Here is an 18,004-nt window from a genome sequence, read left to right as displayed (position 1 = left end):
TCCCCGTAATAGTGGTCTGGTCGAATCACAACCATGAGTTTTACACTGACTACACCCACTGATCTTCCATGTGTGTCTAATTAACCTGGTGCTATGCACAGTGAGTCCGTGCATTTCCCACAACATTACTGTGTTACAACAATTGCGTAATTTTATTGCGAACACAACTGCTGAAGCGGCTTCAGTTCTTACGCGAATAGGTTCCACTGTCTCTGGTAACTTGTACCACTCATACACTAGCGTAAGCTGCTTGTTTATTGAGTTCCGAACCTCCACATAAAATCAGAGATCTGCCTATCTCTTACCGTCGTTCAGTAAACGCCACACATTCTTCGTTGGCATCGTTTTGTGCCAGTGCTGCGTAGCTGCACGACCGTCCACTTGCAAAATACCAACTTGCTCAAGCGGAAAAACTGGCGCTTCAGTGGTACTGTCACAGCTAAAGCAAAAAAATAAAACAGAGAGACATGTGAATTACTTTTGACGAACGTCCTTATTCTTTATTCGATGTATCCCGTATCCACCACGCCATTTTGTACCAAAGGGTCGACATACATTAAAAATACGTCACAGCACCATTCTCACACTCCGTTACAATTCTTTCTAGGAAACGTGACGCACGCTCATTATTTAAACAGGTTCGTGAGCACTTACTCGCCTTCGCACAGTTAGTGTGAAAGCGCAACTTGCTTCGAAGCACGCCATCGTACCCTATTGAGAGTATAGATTTTCTCATGCCGCCCATGGTTTGGCGCAGGTGTACTGCACGCTTCCGGCCAAAAATATTGCAATTGAAACGCTCACACAAAATATATTTCTTTTACATGAGCCTTATTGCACGCAACTGAGCGCTCTATCTCTTGAAACAAACAATAAAAGCTTCCCGACCTTCCCACAATCTTATTTTTTATTGTCTAAATACTAAAAGGATGAATAGTACCTGCGCATGAAAGCAACGAGCTATGCTACAAATCTTTTCTGCGATGTTTCCTGGTGCACCTTTGTTATATTGTGCACACACGTACACTTGGACAGGTTCATAGAATAGGCATGCAGATCTGTACAATAAATCTTGGTCGCATAAAGTCACGCTATGGCGAGCTTTTACCTCTGTATAGATGGTAAATTCCCATGGAGGTTCGTTGGGAAAAGTTTAATATGTGCTCAGTACTCAAATTTCTAGCCGCTTGCCTTGTCAAGAACAGCATAGGCACGGCAAGCACCAAGATAGTTGCTCCAAAATAAAGGCTCAGCGAGCCGCCTTCGTTACCGTAGCGACCAACCTAGATGCGAATATTTCGGGAGCATAAAACGCACTTTGTAGCTTACGTTTGGTCAGATCTGTGGAGGATGTTTCATTATTTGCCAACATAAGATCTTGTGTGACATAACAGCCCTTTGATATTGCGGTCTCCTCTCCCCACTGGGAAACATTCGCAAAAGACAATACATATTACACTGAAAGCAGATATATCAGTATGTGCGACATGAAATCGCAGTTTTCCTATCCGTTATATTGAAGGATAAATTTTTGCACTTGAACGCCTCGCAAACACGTTTCACGTTGAGCTAAGAAAACACGTTCAACTCCGCACTTGCTCATCGTGGAAGGTGGAATGTGGCATCACCAACGTGCACGCACCAATCAGGTAAGAGTATTTGCGTGTTTTTTCACTGACAAAAGGCGCAAAGTCAGTCACTGAGTTTCAACATGCCTCGTCAGCCTTTTTTTGAAAAAAAAAAAACTATAGCACGTTCCAGGCACACGGTGCGTAAACCGGGTAGGAGACGAAGCGCACGAGCACTGGGCAGTAGAGTCCAAGCAGTGTGCTGACACCGGCGAGAACCGAAGCCCATCCTAGGCGGCAGTGGCCGAGCGAAAACGCTCCCGAGTCGTCGCCGCAGTGAGCCTGTGCAAAAGCAGTGGCCAGGAACCAGGGAAACAGCAGCAGGGCGGTCGCCTGCAGAATCACTGCCATAATAGAACGGGGGGTGGGGTATAGGGTAAAAGAGTTCGAGATTATTTTACCACCTACAGTCTCATGTAAGCTGTTAGGGCAGGAAAAAAAGCAGCTTTAAGCAGCTTGACAACGCTCGACGTCGCAGTCACTGTGGCAGAAAAAAACACACTAGCACAAGCAATGAAAGAGCAACAACAAAAAGAATCGAAAACAACATTGTTCGCGAAATATCAATACAGAGACCATATCAATACAGACACATTTAGAAAAGTTCATTCAAAGTGAAGCTATTAAAAAGAGTACGTACACTTTCGTAGGTATTTAGGTTAAATTTATATTCCAGGGCGTGGCACTGGAATATACCAATGTTCAGAGTATCGGTATTGAGCACGCAGAAGAATTTGGTTGTAAATTACCTGCACTGCATATGTAACCCTAATACCTGCTATCGCTACTATTATATAAGCCTACTATCTGCTGTTAACAGATATGAAAGTAGCTCATAGCAATGACTCTACAAGATTAAAAACACACGTTGACAATCAAAAAGTTTTTCGCTGTAGTGGACGTGTACGAATGTGGATGATGTTTTCGTGATATCGGCAAATCATTTTTGGTTCCAACGATTCTGCTTTCTCGTAATTTCGCGACGCCGTTGCACATGACTGTTTACAGCGCTCGAGTCGGGAATTCGTTATGTGGTTGTGAGTAAGCCATAAAGTTCAAGTAAAGAGTTAAAAGCAGTGAAAATTCAGCCGTCAACCGTGTGTCTTCCTTTTTCTGCCAATAAGTAAGCTTTCTGCTTAGCAGTGTTGAGTACGGAATATCAACTAGCTTAAACGCACACAATACATTCAGCAAATGAAGGAGCCAGGTGATATTCACTTGCGACCTTATGGCACTGTGATTGTCATTTATTCTTTGCGTTGTTTTTTCGCAACAATATTCTTGGAGTATTAAAAAGTCGGGAGCTCTTCTGGATTGTAGGAAAAGGTTTTATTGGAAGTGGTCAGCAACTAGCTGCTGATGCTGGATTTATTTTTTTTTTCGCTTTCAGTGAAGCATTAAAGATGATTGGATGTGGTTTCGCCAATGTTGCAGTCGTGAAGATATCAGGGGTTACTAGGCACGTCCACAATGTTAACGCTTATGGAAGCCTATGGTTGACGCATGAGCACAGGTAAGCAGTTCATCGCAACGAATGCAATAATGTACATAATATACGTGCATCCCAGATTGGCACGAGTGATTCTTGCTTTCTGAGTCCTACAAGTATCGCAGCATGGTTAAGCTCATTGTTTAAAGTGGGGAGTCAATACACAATGCACGATGATAAGGTTGAATTTTTCGGGTGCGGGTGCAGATTGTAATGGTTTACACATTTTCCTTTCGAGTGTGACGGCGCGGGTCCAAACACCAGTGCTGGTATGAAACTTCTTTCTGCTTTATTGCTTTGGTTACTTGAACCACTCTAGAGAGGTCACCAGGTGTAAACCAATAATGTGTCAATAGAGGGTTCCAGAGGCTTTTCTACGTAGGAATATACTACTAGCAGAGTTGTATAGAAATTCGCTGTAAAAAGAAGCTAGAAGAAGAACGTAGCGCTAAGTTGCCTCTCACTGCCTGATAGCGTAACTGTGCTCGGACTTCAATGTACGCAACAATGTAGAAAATAATGCAAGCCATGGGAGAACATAATACGAGAATTTAAGTTTTACTGTTAAACTTCGAAACTAGCCTATTTAGTGATTTAGGAGTTGCCACTGACAAGAGAGTCTAAGTGAGACTGAACTTCTGGAAGAAAAGCAGCGAGGATCCCAATTAGAAAAGCACGAACATTGATTACCCAGAAGCCTGCACAACCTTCTCAAGAACGTCTCAATAAAGGGCGCACGGGCGCGAAAAAGGGGAGTGAAAGGTGCTACATTGTTGCAAGGCACAGACGGGAAGCCTTTAATATGAGTGAAAGGGCGCTACGCTTGCGGTGAGTCAGCTAGCAATCCTGTTGATCGGGTGCAGGAACCCCGAGTTCACGCAAAGGAGGGTGCGGTAGCAGCAGGGGTAGAGGGGGCGTCTTTGGAGGGGGGGGGGGAGATTCCAGAGGTCGGTCTTGACGCAGGGGGATTTTCTATCAGCCCCATCACGTATTGCCTTGCACAATACAAAGAGTGCCGGATTGTGGGGAAAGATAAAAGCAATGCTGGTTGTAGACCTGTCACGTTTGGCATTCGGCCTCCTTTATCCGCCTGAAAGATGGCTTTCTCTCAAGAACAAAGCATAGAAGTGCATAGGTCGAGTCATCGCCTCATGCGCCCAGGGTTAGCGCCAAGGATAAACAACTTCGAGAGTGGGGTTCCTGACCCCGCAATCATAGTGCGAGATGGGCTAGATCACCGTTTGCATGAATTAGACGGGGTCGTGCAAGACGTGTTTCATTCGCCATGCACCTTGCTACTGATAGATGGCGTGAGGTCCATCAGTGATGGAATCGATTCTGGGCTGGAGAGGGGGGTATGATTTACGTCGGTTAACATTTCCATATTACCGTGGGCGAAATGATATATTGTTCTTATAAATGTAACCGCGCGCATTATAACATACACAAGCTAATGGTGTGACCTCACTTCTGAGAGAAACGAAGCCTAGCTGTGTACCAGAGAACCATAAGATGTATGATCCTGGTCTTAGGAAAAAAAAAGTGTGGCCTGCAGCGTAGGAGAACAGATACTACTGGAATATTTTTAGATTAACGAGATAGGGCACGTACACGCAGCCTTTTGTTCCACTTGAAAGGGGTGGGAGCAGAATCTTTGTGAATTTGGTGTTGCGCCGCCCACCGACGACTGCAGGGTAAATGTAGATAGTTTGACGTAATACACATAAACATCTTACACACAGCCTTTTTAGTTTGGTGCACGTTGGCTTAGACCAGATGACCTTAGTAAGCGAAAAAAGTTTATCTTGCATGCAATGACGCTACTTTGATTCTACTGCAATCGTCCACATGCACAGTTTCTCTTATGATACATGACATGTTTGTTGGGTCATGGCTCATCACATAGGAATTTCACGCAGTGCGAATTACGTGTAATGCAAAAAACACATACAATACCCACAGATTGAAGTGCCACAATTTATACCTAAATGACGTCTACGCTTTTGTATCCATGGTTTTCTGTTCGGAATTATGTGCATTGTGTTGCTGTGGTGGTTGACGACAATGAAGAACTATGGCTGTACTTTTTGCAGTGGCAGGGAGCATCTGACGGTCCTCGCTTAGCCCAATTCATTGGGTGGTCCCACGATACATAAATCACACACGCTGATGACTGGCTGTTATATTACTCATCTACCACGCTATATTTTGTTTGTTACTGATTAACATTGTTCGTTTCCTACATGGCCTGCATAGTGTCTTTTTGTCAAGTAGTTTGAAGCACCGGCAGGGCTCTATAGTAAAAATAATGGGCTACTACGGAAATGGTCCCGGCTCAAATCCAGTTCCATCCTAATCATTTTTCTTATTTCGCACGATAGTGATCACGAATACCGGTGCTGGTGGCAATAACTACGGCTACAAAATCATTCGTCTTAGTGATTTCATTGCAGCGTTTGCTGTAAAAGCCAACCAAGTGCTAAACTTTTTTATGTTAGCTTCTGGAGTAGTTGGTTAACGTGGCAACGCTCACCGAGGATATCGGTATCTCACCATTTCATCCAGAAAAAAAAAACGACAAACGGAAGTTTCTTACCATGCACTGAGTAAAGGATTCATATTCAGTGTCACTTTTTCAGCGCATGAGCGCTTACGTATCACATCAGGATTATGCAGCAAGCCCACCAGTTCATACGGAACGTTGACTTCGCTAAAGTATCTTTTTCGAAAGTAGCACCATCGCAACGAACATGCGTTTTAAGAATGAATTTTACACACAGTGGGCTTTCTCCTAGAAGTAAAAAAATAATAATAATAGAGAAAGATGGAGGTGCAAGGATACTTATTTCCGTACTATGCAAAAAATATCCCATCACCGGATGGTATAGAAAATTCAAGATACAACACTCAAAGCAGGTTCTCAAGAGTGGAGCTGCATTGACAAGCTCTTTGGTAAGTGTGTTTAAAAATATTTCACAAGTGAACTTTCTGATTGTTCAGTCGGCTTCACTGCTTAAATGTGCTGTATCTTGATTGGCTGTATCATTCTCTTTCGCAATTCGTTAGCCTTAGATGTTTCTGCAAATATAGGTCCTGAGTACCTCTGTACTCCGTAGCAATAAGAATTACCGATGTTTCTGTATGTTTCATACAAAATAAACAAAATTCTATTGTGTTTCCTCGGTGCTCCAGTGCTTATCTCGAAACTTGCAAGCGTTGTTAGTATATCGACGTATGACAACTCAAGCACAAACAGACTCTCGAAACAAACTGAATCAAACTGACTCCCAAAACATTTCTTTTTCGATTCGTCTTTTCGCGTATGACTGCGCAGACTATAGGATCAATAACGCTGAAGAAGACGGCGTAAGATTGCAGTCAATGGCTTCACCGCTAGAAAATGACTCTTAACACATTAAGGTGCCGCGTAATTTCTTTCATCGGTAAAACGTGTGCTTTTCTCCTTCAAATACTCTGTATATTCCACTGAATTTTCCCATTTATTTACTTACAACCATCTAGGCGTTCATCCTTGTTCTAATCTCGCTTCGTGTAGTCACATGGAAAAAGTTTGTGCGCAAACTAATAGAACTCTTGGATTTTTGCGCCGGACTTTGCATCATTCCGCAACTTTCGTTCAGCAACAAGCATATCTAAAATTTGTACGCCTTCAATTTGAATTCGCTTCATCCATCTGATCTCCTCATGAACGATACCTAATAGATATAGTGGAATCCATCAAAAACCGTGCAGCCCGCTTGATAACTTCACACAACAGTCGCTGTTCTAGCATCATTCCAATCGAACGCGTTATTGCCCTTCCTAGCTTATACTCCCGTCGCTCTGTCAACCTTCTATGCATCTCGCACAAGTACCACTACAACTCATGGACCAGGCGTCTTTATATTGAAATTCTTTCGCGTGCATCACGTCATCTTCGTAATCATCTCAGTTTCAGATGCACCTTCGGCCACACAAAGTCATTCAATATTTCTGCTTTGCCGCCACCATCGCACTTTCGAATAGTCTTCCTGGGGAGTTTGTTTCGTTAAGAGACCGTGTGAAATTTCGTGAGCCTTTACAAGTTTATATCTTACCTTGATTTTCGTATAAAGTTGTCTTTTTATTATTTTGTATACTGCATCGCATTACAGCGTTTGTTCTTGTTCCTGCTATTTTACATATTTCTTCCTTTCTTTCCTGGATGCAGTTTCGTTTCGTGCTTTACTTATAGTGAATATTCTGTAACCCCCCCCCCCCCCATACTCAGTGCTTTTTGTGGCCTGTAGGATACCATGAATAAATAATTATATAAAAAAGGACTATAGAGTATGCCAAAAGGCTCAACATAGTATTTTTTCAAAGCACTGCGTGATAGGCGCTTAAGTGTCGGCTGAACATTAATCTGTTCGTCGCCACAGTCAACTTAGCCTTGTTATGACCAACTTCATTTGTTAAGTGGGATGGAAAGAGTATTTTATTTGACATTTGCGGCAAAATATTCGATAAGCATTGTTCAACTTAAAAAAAGAACAGCGATATACACTTCTTGAAGGAAATGAATGCCCAGTGACGGACGTTGGGGTTCATATAGGTTGATTTAAAAATCAAAATACTTCAAACTGCTTAAGAACAATCCTTTCTTCAGGATGCTTCAAACTGCTTAAGAACAATCCTGAATGTTAATAGAAAATACCAACAAGGTCGCTGCTCTGTGCCTATGAGCCTGCCAGAAGTGAGGCTAACATAATATTTTGTGTTGCTTTTTCATTATCTCACCTAAGGCGTAGGACACAGAAGAGAACCCCGTGACAGTTACAGGAAGTTCTTGTAGGTTGTATACAGCACCTCTTTATATGTAGGCTTAGGACGACAAGTGTAGAGTTGAGCACAGTGGCACGTTCCTTTTTTTGCAAAATCTTTCTGGTTTTAGAAGTCTGGATCTTGTGATATTTAACCTTCTTTCAGGCATTTTCCACTTAAGCACAATAGGTTTTTGCCGCGACATGGTTTGCCTAGTCTGGCTTGCCGCGTGCGCTGGGCGTTTCGGGGACAATCCAATTCAGCAGTATGCACCTGGTGGCCAGTGTGGTTTCCCTGGTTTATGTGGCAAAGAACTTCTTGCTCACTAACCGACGTGATGCCCATGTCACATACGGAGTTGCTGCAGATTTATCAACAAGGCCTGTGTGTGGGTTAAACTTTTCATGTATTTGTTGCACAGGTTCATCGTATTCGTAGCTCATAAACATCAGAATGATAAATTATTTGCCACATTGGCAGTAAACATTTTTCTAAGAACATTGTAACCTGGCCACAAACTTATTCATATTTCACACGGAGTACGTCAACTACAGTTATGTATGTCGGTACATTTCATCCGGAAAATTCGCGGCTCTTTCTGATATGCACGGATTCACAGTTATTGAGAAAGGAGTAATATAAACATGTGACGCTATAGCGCACGCTCTCGACAGCGCATCAGTCGCACTGTTTTAGGTACATTGTAGTTCCGAGCACTTGACTTCTTTTTTTTGTTCTGTAACTTTTTAGAGGTCCACATCATTTAGACAGGCGACATTCAACAGGCGAGGAAATAATGCTGAAATAGTGGCGCACTCGCGTATCTCTCAAGAACTCGGGGCCGAATAGCCCTGCAGAAAGCAAACTTGTTCATTTCCTAATTAACATGCCACCACGTGAAAAACATTGGAAGTATTACGTGATGTATACCATACTAGATCATTTTAGCAAACATTGTGTGCTTGTTTTGTTCTTGGTACCTAGCGAGCACAACTTGTCGTATTATACAGAGTCATATGGCAGTTACAGGTGCTGGCACACAAGTACGCGGGAAAACAACAAACGAAGTAAAGGAAACATATGGGAGGACAAGTTCGAGCCAGATGGATACCCTCAAATGTGAATGTAAGGTTCCCCGTAAGGGTGGGAGGGGGCGGGTGTAGAGAGCTATATTTTTCTGTTCGCCGATTTCGCAAGAAAAGAATACTAGTTTCTGTGTGAATGCGAAAAATAACATGAAGCAATGGTGTGCCTCGCAAAACAGCCTGTCTTTTGTCTCTAGCTTTCCGGGGGCACGAATAGGTAAACAGCTGTTGAAATGCACTGTGGCCTTCAGTCGCCATCGTTGTGAAACACTGTCAAGCTAATAACTGCGCACTTCGAAAACTGACAGCACAAGTTCGACGTAGCAAAGGCACGGAATAGAATTGGCGCCGACTGCGGTAGGTGTGTGTGTGTGGGGGGGGGGGGGGGGGGTAAGGTGCTGAATCTAACTTTTTTGAGCCCTGTATGCTCTCGCCTATGGGTGCGAGACGGACACGGGATGAATAGGAGTAACGCGATTTGGAGACCATTTGTTGGAGCGAGTCCGTTCACTACTTTTTCTTGTGACGTGGTGTTCCCGAAACCGTCAAGTGTACCCTAGGTTGTGCAGTATGTGCGATAATAAATGTTTCATGAATTTGTTCGCAACGTATCAGCAGTACAAGAGCTATTTATAACGCACTGAGCGTGTACATCAATAAAGAGCGTACGGGGAGGGTAATCAAGTGCCAACTATAGACTGCTGTACTTTTGTATGCATCAGGTTTTCATTATAAAGCATTAGCTCGACGAGCATCTGAAAATATCTGGCTGCATATTTTAAAATTAATGGCACTCTTTGCATGTGGTAATTAACATGACTATGTTATATTAGCGCTGAAAACAAGTTTGTGGAAGAGCTGGCCACAAGATCGGAAAACGTTTAATTATTAGGTGCTTCACTCCCTTATATATAGGCATCAGCCACAACTAAATGTAGATTACACATCACGAATGAGTAACATTTGCTGCTAATACATGTTTTATGTTAAGATGTCCTGAGAACATTAAGCTTAATGTGCAAGAAGCGTGGTAAAATAGAAGCGCTTTCGATCGTGTTTGTGTATGTTAGTTCACGTACAAACTCTGTGATTGTACTTTCATCTCTAAAGCTGCAGCGCACGTTATGGCACCAGGGTGACAGAATACAAAACCAGCAAGCACCCTAGACAATTAAATGACACCGTGATAACGTTCACGTGCTAATAAAGCCGACTGTTGCGTTGGAATAAACGACAAATTTTGATTTTGATTGATTGATATGTGGGGTTTAACGTCCAAAAACTAGTATATGATTATGAGAGACGCCGTAGAGGAGGGCTCTGGAAATTTCGACGACCTGGAGTTCTTTATCGCACACCTTTATCTAAGCACATGGGTCTGCAGCAATTTTTTCTACATCGAAAATGCAGCCGCCGCAGCCGGGATTCGATAACGTGACCTGCGGATCAGCAGGCGAGTACCTTAGCCACTAGAGCACCACGGCGGGGCAAAATGACAAATTTTTCCCAGTAGATATGACTAGGTATGCCATACTAAGCATTTAAAACGAAAGAATTGCCGGTTAAAGAATCAAGCATAAGGAATGCGAATATTTCGAAGTTTTTATCCTTACGGCAAAAGAAAATCATTGCCTATAGAAACAACAGTCAGAACTAAGCGCACTGTCACCGACTAAGTGTAGGCACTCGGCAATTTTCTTAAGAATAGTTCAGTGCAATAATGAGCGACGTACAGCATGATGCCATCATGTAATAGCTGACGTGCGAAGCACTTCGTAATGCTAAATTGTTCCTTTGGCGCATACAGCGAGAAGATTGAATTTGTTGCTCGGTATAGCTGGACGATCGGCACTCCCAACTCTAGCTGCCAAATGCTTACCGAAAATGAGCTCTGCTGCGCAATCTGGCTCCGCTGCAGAGTTACTTTCTTCGCGTGATCAATCTCAGTTTTCCGGCACCAGCTGCGAAGCAGAATGGCGAGGTATTATGGGCAGAAACAGCGCACAACTTTTGCTTGGCGAGGTATTACGAACGTGGAGCGCATTCCTCTCTCCAAGCTAATTTTTCTGAAGGGTTCTGGCTGGTGTTTAATTTTGTACCGAGAACCTGCGTTCATGTTGTAATCAAATCTTTGTCAACTTGGGCGTATGTTAACAATGAAACGAAGAAAAACGCGTATGAGAACTGACAGAGAGAAATGTCCAGGAAAGCGTAACGTCTTTTATTAGGAATAGGTGTAATGTGAACGTGAAAAAAAAAAGAGAGACCGAAAAGAAAGCTTGTCATTGGTAGGCACGAAGCCTTATAATAACACGTCCGGTGCTCTACCAACGGAGCTACGGTGGTGGCCATCCCCCAGTCTAACATTTAAGGTATGTATGTGCATTAAACGTGGGAGCGTCAGTCACAACCGGCATTAGACACGGCGCCTAGTGCGGAACGCTCTTTCTCTGCCAGTTTGGTGACTATTAGTGCAACCGAGGGGAATGTGCAACCGAGGGGAACATTAGAACTTGAAGCACCCCTTGAATGGAAAAGTTACTGTAAGGAAAAATTTTGAAACATGTCCCCAAAAGGAACCCTGATATGAGGCGAAGCAGCAGCGGTCCGCATGGCGTTCACTCTGTTGAAACGGGCGTCGACGCGGCTGATGAAAGAACGGTTTGAAGCGACACTCGGTCTAGCGTTTACTCGAACATACTTTTATTTGCAACGAAAAGGCACGAGAAGTGGGTTGGGTTTTGTGCAAGTTTCATCACAGAAAATTAGGCTTAAAAAGGAGTGTTTCCACTCGGTGTGTTGTAGAGCATTGTTGGCGGCGGAGAATGTGAAGGGAGAGAGAACTGTGTTGCGAGTGGATGGAGGATTCGGTAGCTGCTGTGGGTGAGGGAGAGAGTGACGTCAACGCGCAGCTGCGAATTGACCTACTTGGCACTGCTTCAACACCTGTGGCGATGGGGCTCGTAAGGATGAGCCGGACAGCGTTGCACAGGCTACTCAAAGAGCTGCTTAGCATCTAAAAAAGGGAGCTTGAGAATACTTCAGTCTTTCCTGCAAGGCAGAACGACATGACTTAATGGGGCCCTGTGCGCATCGGCTCATGAATCGTAAGCCTGGTTTTAGGTTCTCGGCATATGCCTTAATCGTGACACAAGGAAACGAACGTGTATGCTCTTAACATTGAGTGGATCAAACTATCTTTCAATGCCTGTCGTAAGCACAGTTGCGAAGTGCCTACCAGGCCATAATTGTTCCTTTTTTGAATCAAGGAAGTGCCCTCTAAGCGTCCGTACGGTAACACGCAAACGTACGCAGCTGTCCACTTTTTTGATGCCCTTGCTGATAACTAAACGCGTGGGGCGCTTTGTAATGCGTCAATTAATAAAACATCTTCTATTTTCGCTATTCATATGTCCTTACACCTGACGCAAGCAGCACTACGCTGTTGCGACACAATAATATATTTGTTCCGGATACTTCTCTCACAACGTGACGGTTATATAGTGTTTCTTTTTTGCTGTATTTCGAGGCAATGCCATAGTGCTAGGGTAGAATCTTTGCTTGCAACGCAGGAAGTCAGAGTTAAACTATTACCCAAATATTTTATCGCGATAGCATATATATGGACACTCTCAGCTGGAGTTCACCGACAACGTTGGCGTTATCGTCACTCATCGTATATGTATACGTATCTACATGCATGAAAACGCAAGAAATAAAAAAATCTAGAACAGTCTTCGGCACGTGGAATCGCACTTTAGTCGTCTGAATCGTGAGCACGAGGCGTTAACTACCGCGCCATCGAAGATCCAGTTCTTCAACGTTCACACGGCAAGATCTCTATATATACCACTTACCGCTGCTGACTGGCATCTCGGGGGGAGGGGGGACTATCATGTTTTAAGCATTACCAGCAAGATGGCGCAATGAGCGCGCGTAGCAACATCGTTATGACGGGGCGGGCGCGCTCTCATATCCCATGCGCACCTTGCCCCGCAAAGAGCAGGGGGCCGTCACTCACTCACGCGCCCTTATCTCGTGGTAAGGAGGACCGTACGTCTTGGTTGGCGTTCGTATTTTACTAGAACGATTCTGTTTTAGTTAACGGGAGCACAAAGGTCACTGCAATAGTTGCGCAATCTACGTTTGCGAAAAGAGCGCGCTTTTCAGACACAGCAAAAAAAAAAAAAACAACTGAGACGCTTATTCGCGTTCATCTGTACTGAGAGTACGCTTTGTGCGTCATTTGTGCATTAGAAACGTGGGGCCCATTCTGATATGCTGGCCATGCTGCTCGTGACCTTAAAATTGTTACCATCGCGTTCATTACTCCGCCTTGCGGCAAAGCTGTGACTTTTTATTTATTTTATTTGTCTTTTTCTCAATTTGTTTTTAACATAAAACGCTGATATTTCGCTCACCATCATGGAGACCAACGCCGACACCAAAATGTTTTTAAAAAACGAGCTTTTTAACGCTTTCATGTAAGAAAGAAAATTCCTTTCAGCTGATCCCAAAAGGAAGGGCGGGCCTGCTTTGTTGTCTTTCAAATCGAAAACAAAAACAGACATCCTGAAAATACTATTATTACATTTCACTTAAATACCGAGAAAATGCATTTGACGCTTGTTAAGGCATTGTTGTTAAATCTGTCAAGAAAAGAGACGTCACCGTTGACTTATCTTTACACGAATTGAGATTGATAAAAAAAAAAGCTGTAGCACGTGCACCTAGAAATGTGTCTTTTATTCGCAGACATATTTTATAAAATATGGATGCCAAGGACCACAAAACAAAAAAAAACCAGACAATTAATAAAACTGGTCTCAGATTATAAGTATGTTCAAATATTCGTACCTGCGTGTGTTAGTAAGCCCCGCAGTCACGTACAAAAAAGTTAGATTGCAGAGGCAAAAGAGTCACTGCAAGGATTTTATGGGAAGTGCAAATGTGCCCGTAAAACAGGGAAGCTATCTTTTGTTTCGCACAGCCAGTCCCTTCGGTCAGTGGCGCCGCAGCCTCATCGGTGTCAATGAACTCATAAACTCGCCAAGTACACTTTTACTGCCTTCGATGGCGGTCCCTTCCTTTCATTGTTGGCAGTTAAGCTCTGGCCTTTTATTCAAATACTTTCGAAAGCATTCACTTCACCTTCAGCCTGGTGTGACTTCCCTTTCACTGTTTTTGCATCATTTCTTCCTCGTCAAAAAATATTTCGAGGTATTCTAGGCTGGAAATATGCACTGGAAGTAATCAAAAAACACCCAAAAACAATAAAGGGCGCTTTGATACTACTTTGAGTCGCATGATGTACAGCCATGAAGCAAGCACTCCCCGTTTCGTGGTGCTGAGGTGTCTTCACACTTCTCTTAGTATCCGTAGAGCTACAACCTTTGTATACGCAAGCTTTTATCCGCAAGCCTGAGCCGTACAATGTGAACAATAGCTGTGCATCACCATGCTAACCCATATGTGGCTTGAGTATTTCAGAAAGAAAAAATATTGAAGTGCAAGCAGTTTGCCTAGGTTTAGTACCGGCTCAGCATCCTGGGCCAGGGAAAGGCATAAATGAGCTGGCGTTGTGATGACAGCTGCTCAAATATGGAATATTGGCTCCTTTTGCCCACTGCCAGAAAAATATATAATGCCGCACAATAAGCTCGCTCAATGGGGCATAGAAGAAACTATGTGATGACACAGCAGCTCAAATATAGAATATTGGCTGCCTTTGCCCACTGCCATAAAAATATTTTAACGCCACAAAATAAGCTCGCTCAATGGGGCATGGAAGAAACTAACAGAGTCATTAAACCTCTTCTTGCTCTCTAATGCCGGTTCTTTGTCTGAACGTACTGCACTAATTTGTTTGCAAGTGAAGCATGGCCTAAGTACACGTAGGTTGCGTCTTTTGAGAACATTAGGGTGTTTGTCTCTCGTACGCGTGCTTGCTAATAATCTAAACACAAGTCTTAAGGTCTCTATTTCTTAACAGCAAACCACAAATAGCTCATTTTTTGTGCCGAAATACCCTGCTCATTTCCGGCTCCTGTCACCAGGGTATGCCAGTTGAGTTTTTCTAAACATTAGCTTAACGTGAATAAAAAAAAACGTGCACACGACAAGAATAGGAAACTTGTCACCAATTGAGAGTTTAGGCGAGGCAGCCAGATGTTGACTGATTACTGTACAATGCACTTCGTTAATCTTCAAAAGAGTGAAAATCTGTCTGTCTTACCCCCAGCTGTTTGAGCATGCCCTATGACAGCCGCGGCAGCCACTCTGTTCGCTGTTCCGTGCATCGCCAGCGACAAGATGGCGAGCACGGCGCCGATGCAGAGCACCGCTGAGCCAGAGCTGAACAGCAGGAATCCGGCACGCCACGTGGCCGAAGGGAACCTGGCCCCCACGTGCGGCTCCTCATGTCCCGGTGGTGCATCGTCGAACCTGAAGCACAGTGCGTCACCCCTCGCCGCCAAGCTACCGGGGTTGTGGTCATCGGTGTCTCGGTAGCAGGCACCGTACAGACCCAACATGTACGCCAGGTCATCCGGGTCGTAGGTCAACGGAGGTCTATACACATCCGTTCGCTCGCGCACTAGCCACTCGGGTTGAACGAGGCTCACTATACTCATAAGAGCCACCAGCGTGGATAGGAGTGTCCACGCCAAAGACACTGGCCACGATGTCTTGTAGCGCAGCACGTGCACGTGCGGTGGTGCCAGGTACAGAGCGGCGCCAACTTCGTCCGGAGGACATAAAGTTGGGTGCACTGCACAAAGTCTGTGAGCGATGTCGTCCACTATCGGCCCAAAGTCTTCGGGTGTGTGAGGCTTGTTTCCTTTGCGGATGATCATTGGTACCAGTGAGTTAAAGCTATCTCATCTAATGATACCGCATGGATGTCGGCGTTACAATGTAATTTCAACAAGCTTTACATTTGAGCGTTAGGCTGCTTATTGGCCCACCTATCTTCTCTTGGATGTGTCTCAATATCTGCAAGCAGGATGTTTTTAGCAAAACGTCGTTTTCTTCTTAAATTGGCAACAATATCAAAAATTGTAGCATTAATCGAGTATTGATAGCGACGCCCATTATGGTTAGAAATGTCAATGCCTGTGGAAATAAGGATGTGTGGCACACTCGCTTTGCTGCTCAAGTCCTAACTGCAATAAAACACAGATATACTCCTCAATGCGTCTAAATCTTCCAAAAATGTTTGGCGCTGTTTTTGGCATTTGTTTCTTGAGCGAGGGTGAATAAATTTACAACAAGCTGTCAAACATACACAAGATGACGTGGAACTCGTTTGTACTGGTGGTTGGGATAGGCCCACTTTTCAATTCCTCTTATACATATGCAAAACTGCTGGAATAAAAAAAAATCACGCTTCGAGAACAAATGGCACTAACCGCCTCATTCTATATGCAGGGGGTTCGTCACAGAATACTAACTGATGTTCGCTCAAGAATTCGATGAATTGCACACACATGAAATATCCGCCTGTCTCAAGTAGGCAAAATCATATTCTAAATTCGATATGGGTACCATAGGACAATACTCCAGGGAATGCTATCGTGCTCTCCAACGACGTCTTCCGCCTTGTCGTGACCGGGACGCGGCAACAATTCCACCTCCACCCCGCATCACCGTGACCACTCAACCGAAGAAAAAATTTGACGTAGCGTTCACGGTAGCGGTCGAGTGGCGTAGCACTGCGGACTCCTCGTCCGGGGAAGATGCGACGCGCGTTGAGCGCTGCAACGGCGCAGAACGCCGCTGGCGCGCCACCGCTTCCTCGATCCCCAGCGAGCAGCCGGGTTCCTTCGGCGACAGCATCGGAATGAGAGAGCGTTCTCCGGGACCTAGCGGGTCCTCTCTTCCAGACGGGCGCCTCTCTCCGCCTCGGCAGATCCCTCCTTTCCTCGAATGCTCCCGGAGGATCAGCGTTGCTAGGCCAACAAGTGGCGCTGTTTCCCGCGCAAAGGAACGCGCAGCGCCGCAGTCGCCTTTGCTCGAAGGAAGAGCGCATGCGCTCTGGCCTGCCCTCTCGGCTCGAGCACGTTCTCCCTCCTCGCAATCTCCTGCTCCCGATGTAAGAGTTCTTTCCTGCTCCCGTTTCATCTCCTTCTCTGCTGGATATTCGCCGTTCTCCGCATCAGCTGCAGTTTACTTATACTTCTTTCTGGGATTCCCAATGTGCCGTGTGTGTTTGGCGTCGTTCTGCTATTTGTTCTGTTTTTTGGTTTCGTAACATCCCCTATTTGAGAAAGAGCCGTCACCGTCTTCATCGGAGATTTCTCGCATGTCCCCGAAGTGCCTGCTCTCTGCAGGGGCAAACCGGCTTGTTGGGATTTGCTGTTTTCATTTGTAGGCGATAGTATTTTTCTTCTCAGATTGCAGCGTACAGGACTGCTGTCAAGGGTTGTTGATGTACATATTTCTCTACAGAGAATGGAAGAAGTCTGCAGCGTCAATGTTCCCTCACAAGCTGTACTTATGTTATTTGCTTTTTTTCTAAGGAGATGCGACATTAATTTGCGTAATGCTGAAGAACTATTGTGTACTTTGTAACTTGTAGCAAATGTAAGGATATAATGCAGATCCTTAAAAATATTTTCTTCTTTTCTCGACCTAATAGTACCTTGTCCCCGTGCTGTTTCACAACTACTTATTCCTATATATTTCAGATGGTTCCAGCTGACATCACATAAATGTGATTTTAAAAATTGAGGAAGAGTACAAGATAAAGAATGAACGAACTTGCAATGTTCGTGTGGCTGAAGTGTAGCGAAGAATTCACAGAAAACATGATCGACGCTCATGTCGGGTGTTCTACAATATCCTAATTTAGAATTTTGAGCAACGACTACTGTTTTAAACCAAGTATCTACTGACGTCGTCCTGGGCGCCATTTTGCTGCAGAGAAAAGACGGTGAGATGCGCGCTTTTTCAGCTTCTTCTACTCGTTTCTAGAACAGTGCAGCTGCGATTTGTGCAAC

The 18,004-nt window shown here is 44.3% G+C and overlaps 1 protein-coding gene across 1 annotated transcript; it reads right to left on the bottom strand.

Moving 5' to 3' along the window:
• Nucleotides 1-474: 474 nt before the first annotated feature.
• Nucleotides 475-16,828, bottom strand: LOC142786712 (LHFPL tetraspan subfamily member 2 protein-like). Its single transcript, XM_075884350.1, has 2 exons — nt 15,241-16,828; nt 475-1,972 (listed from the first exon to the last, which is right to left on the bottom strand). Exons 1-2 carry the CDS (start codon nt 15,857-15,859, stop codon nt 1,746-1,748), a joined length of 846 nt encoding a protein of 281 aa, XP_075740465.1. The 5' UTR covers nt 15,860-16,828; the 3' UTR covers nt 475-1,745.
• Between the last annotated feature and the right edge of the window lie 1,176 nt (nt 16,829-18,004).

This window comes from Rhipicephalus microplus, unplaced genomic scaffold (assembly GCF_043290135.1).
Source record: "Rhipicephalus microplus isolate Deutch F79 unplaced genomic scaffold, USDA_Rmic scaffold_28, whole genome shotgun sequence".
NCBI lineage: Eukaryota > Metazoa > Arthropoda > Arachnida > Ixodida > Ixodidae > Rhipicephalus > Rhipicephalus microplus.
Note: the sequence above shows the minus strand (reverse complement) of the source record. Positions and strands in the feature narration are given on the sequence as shown.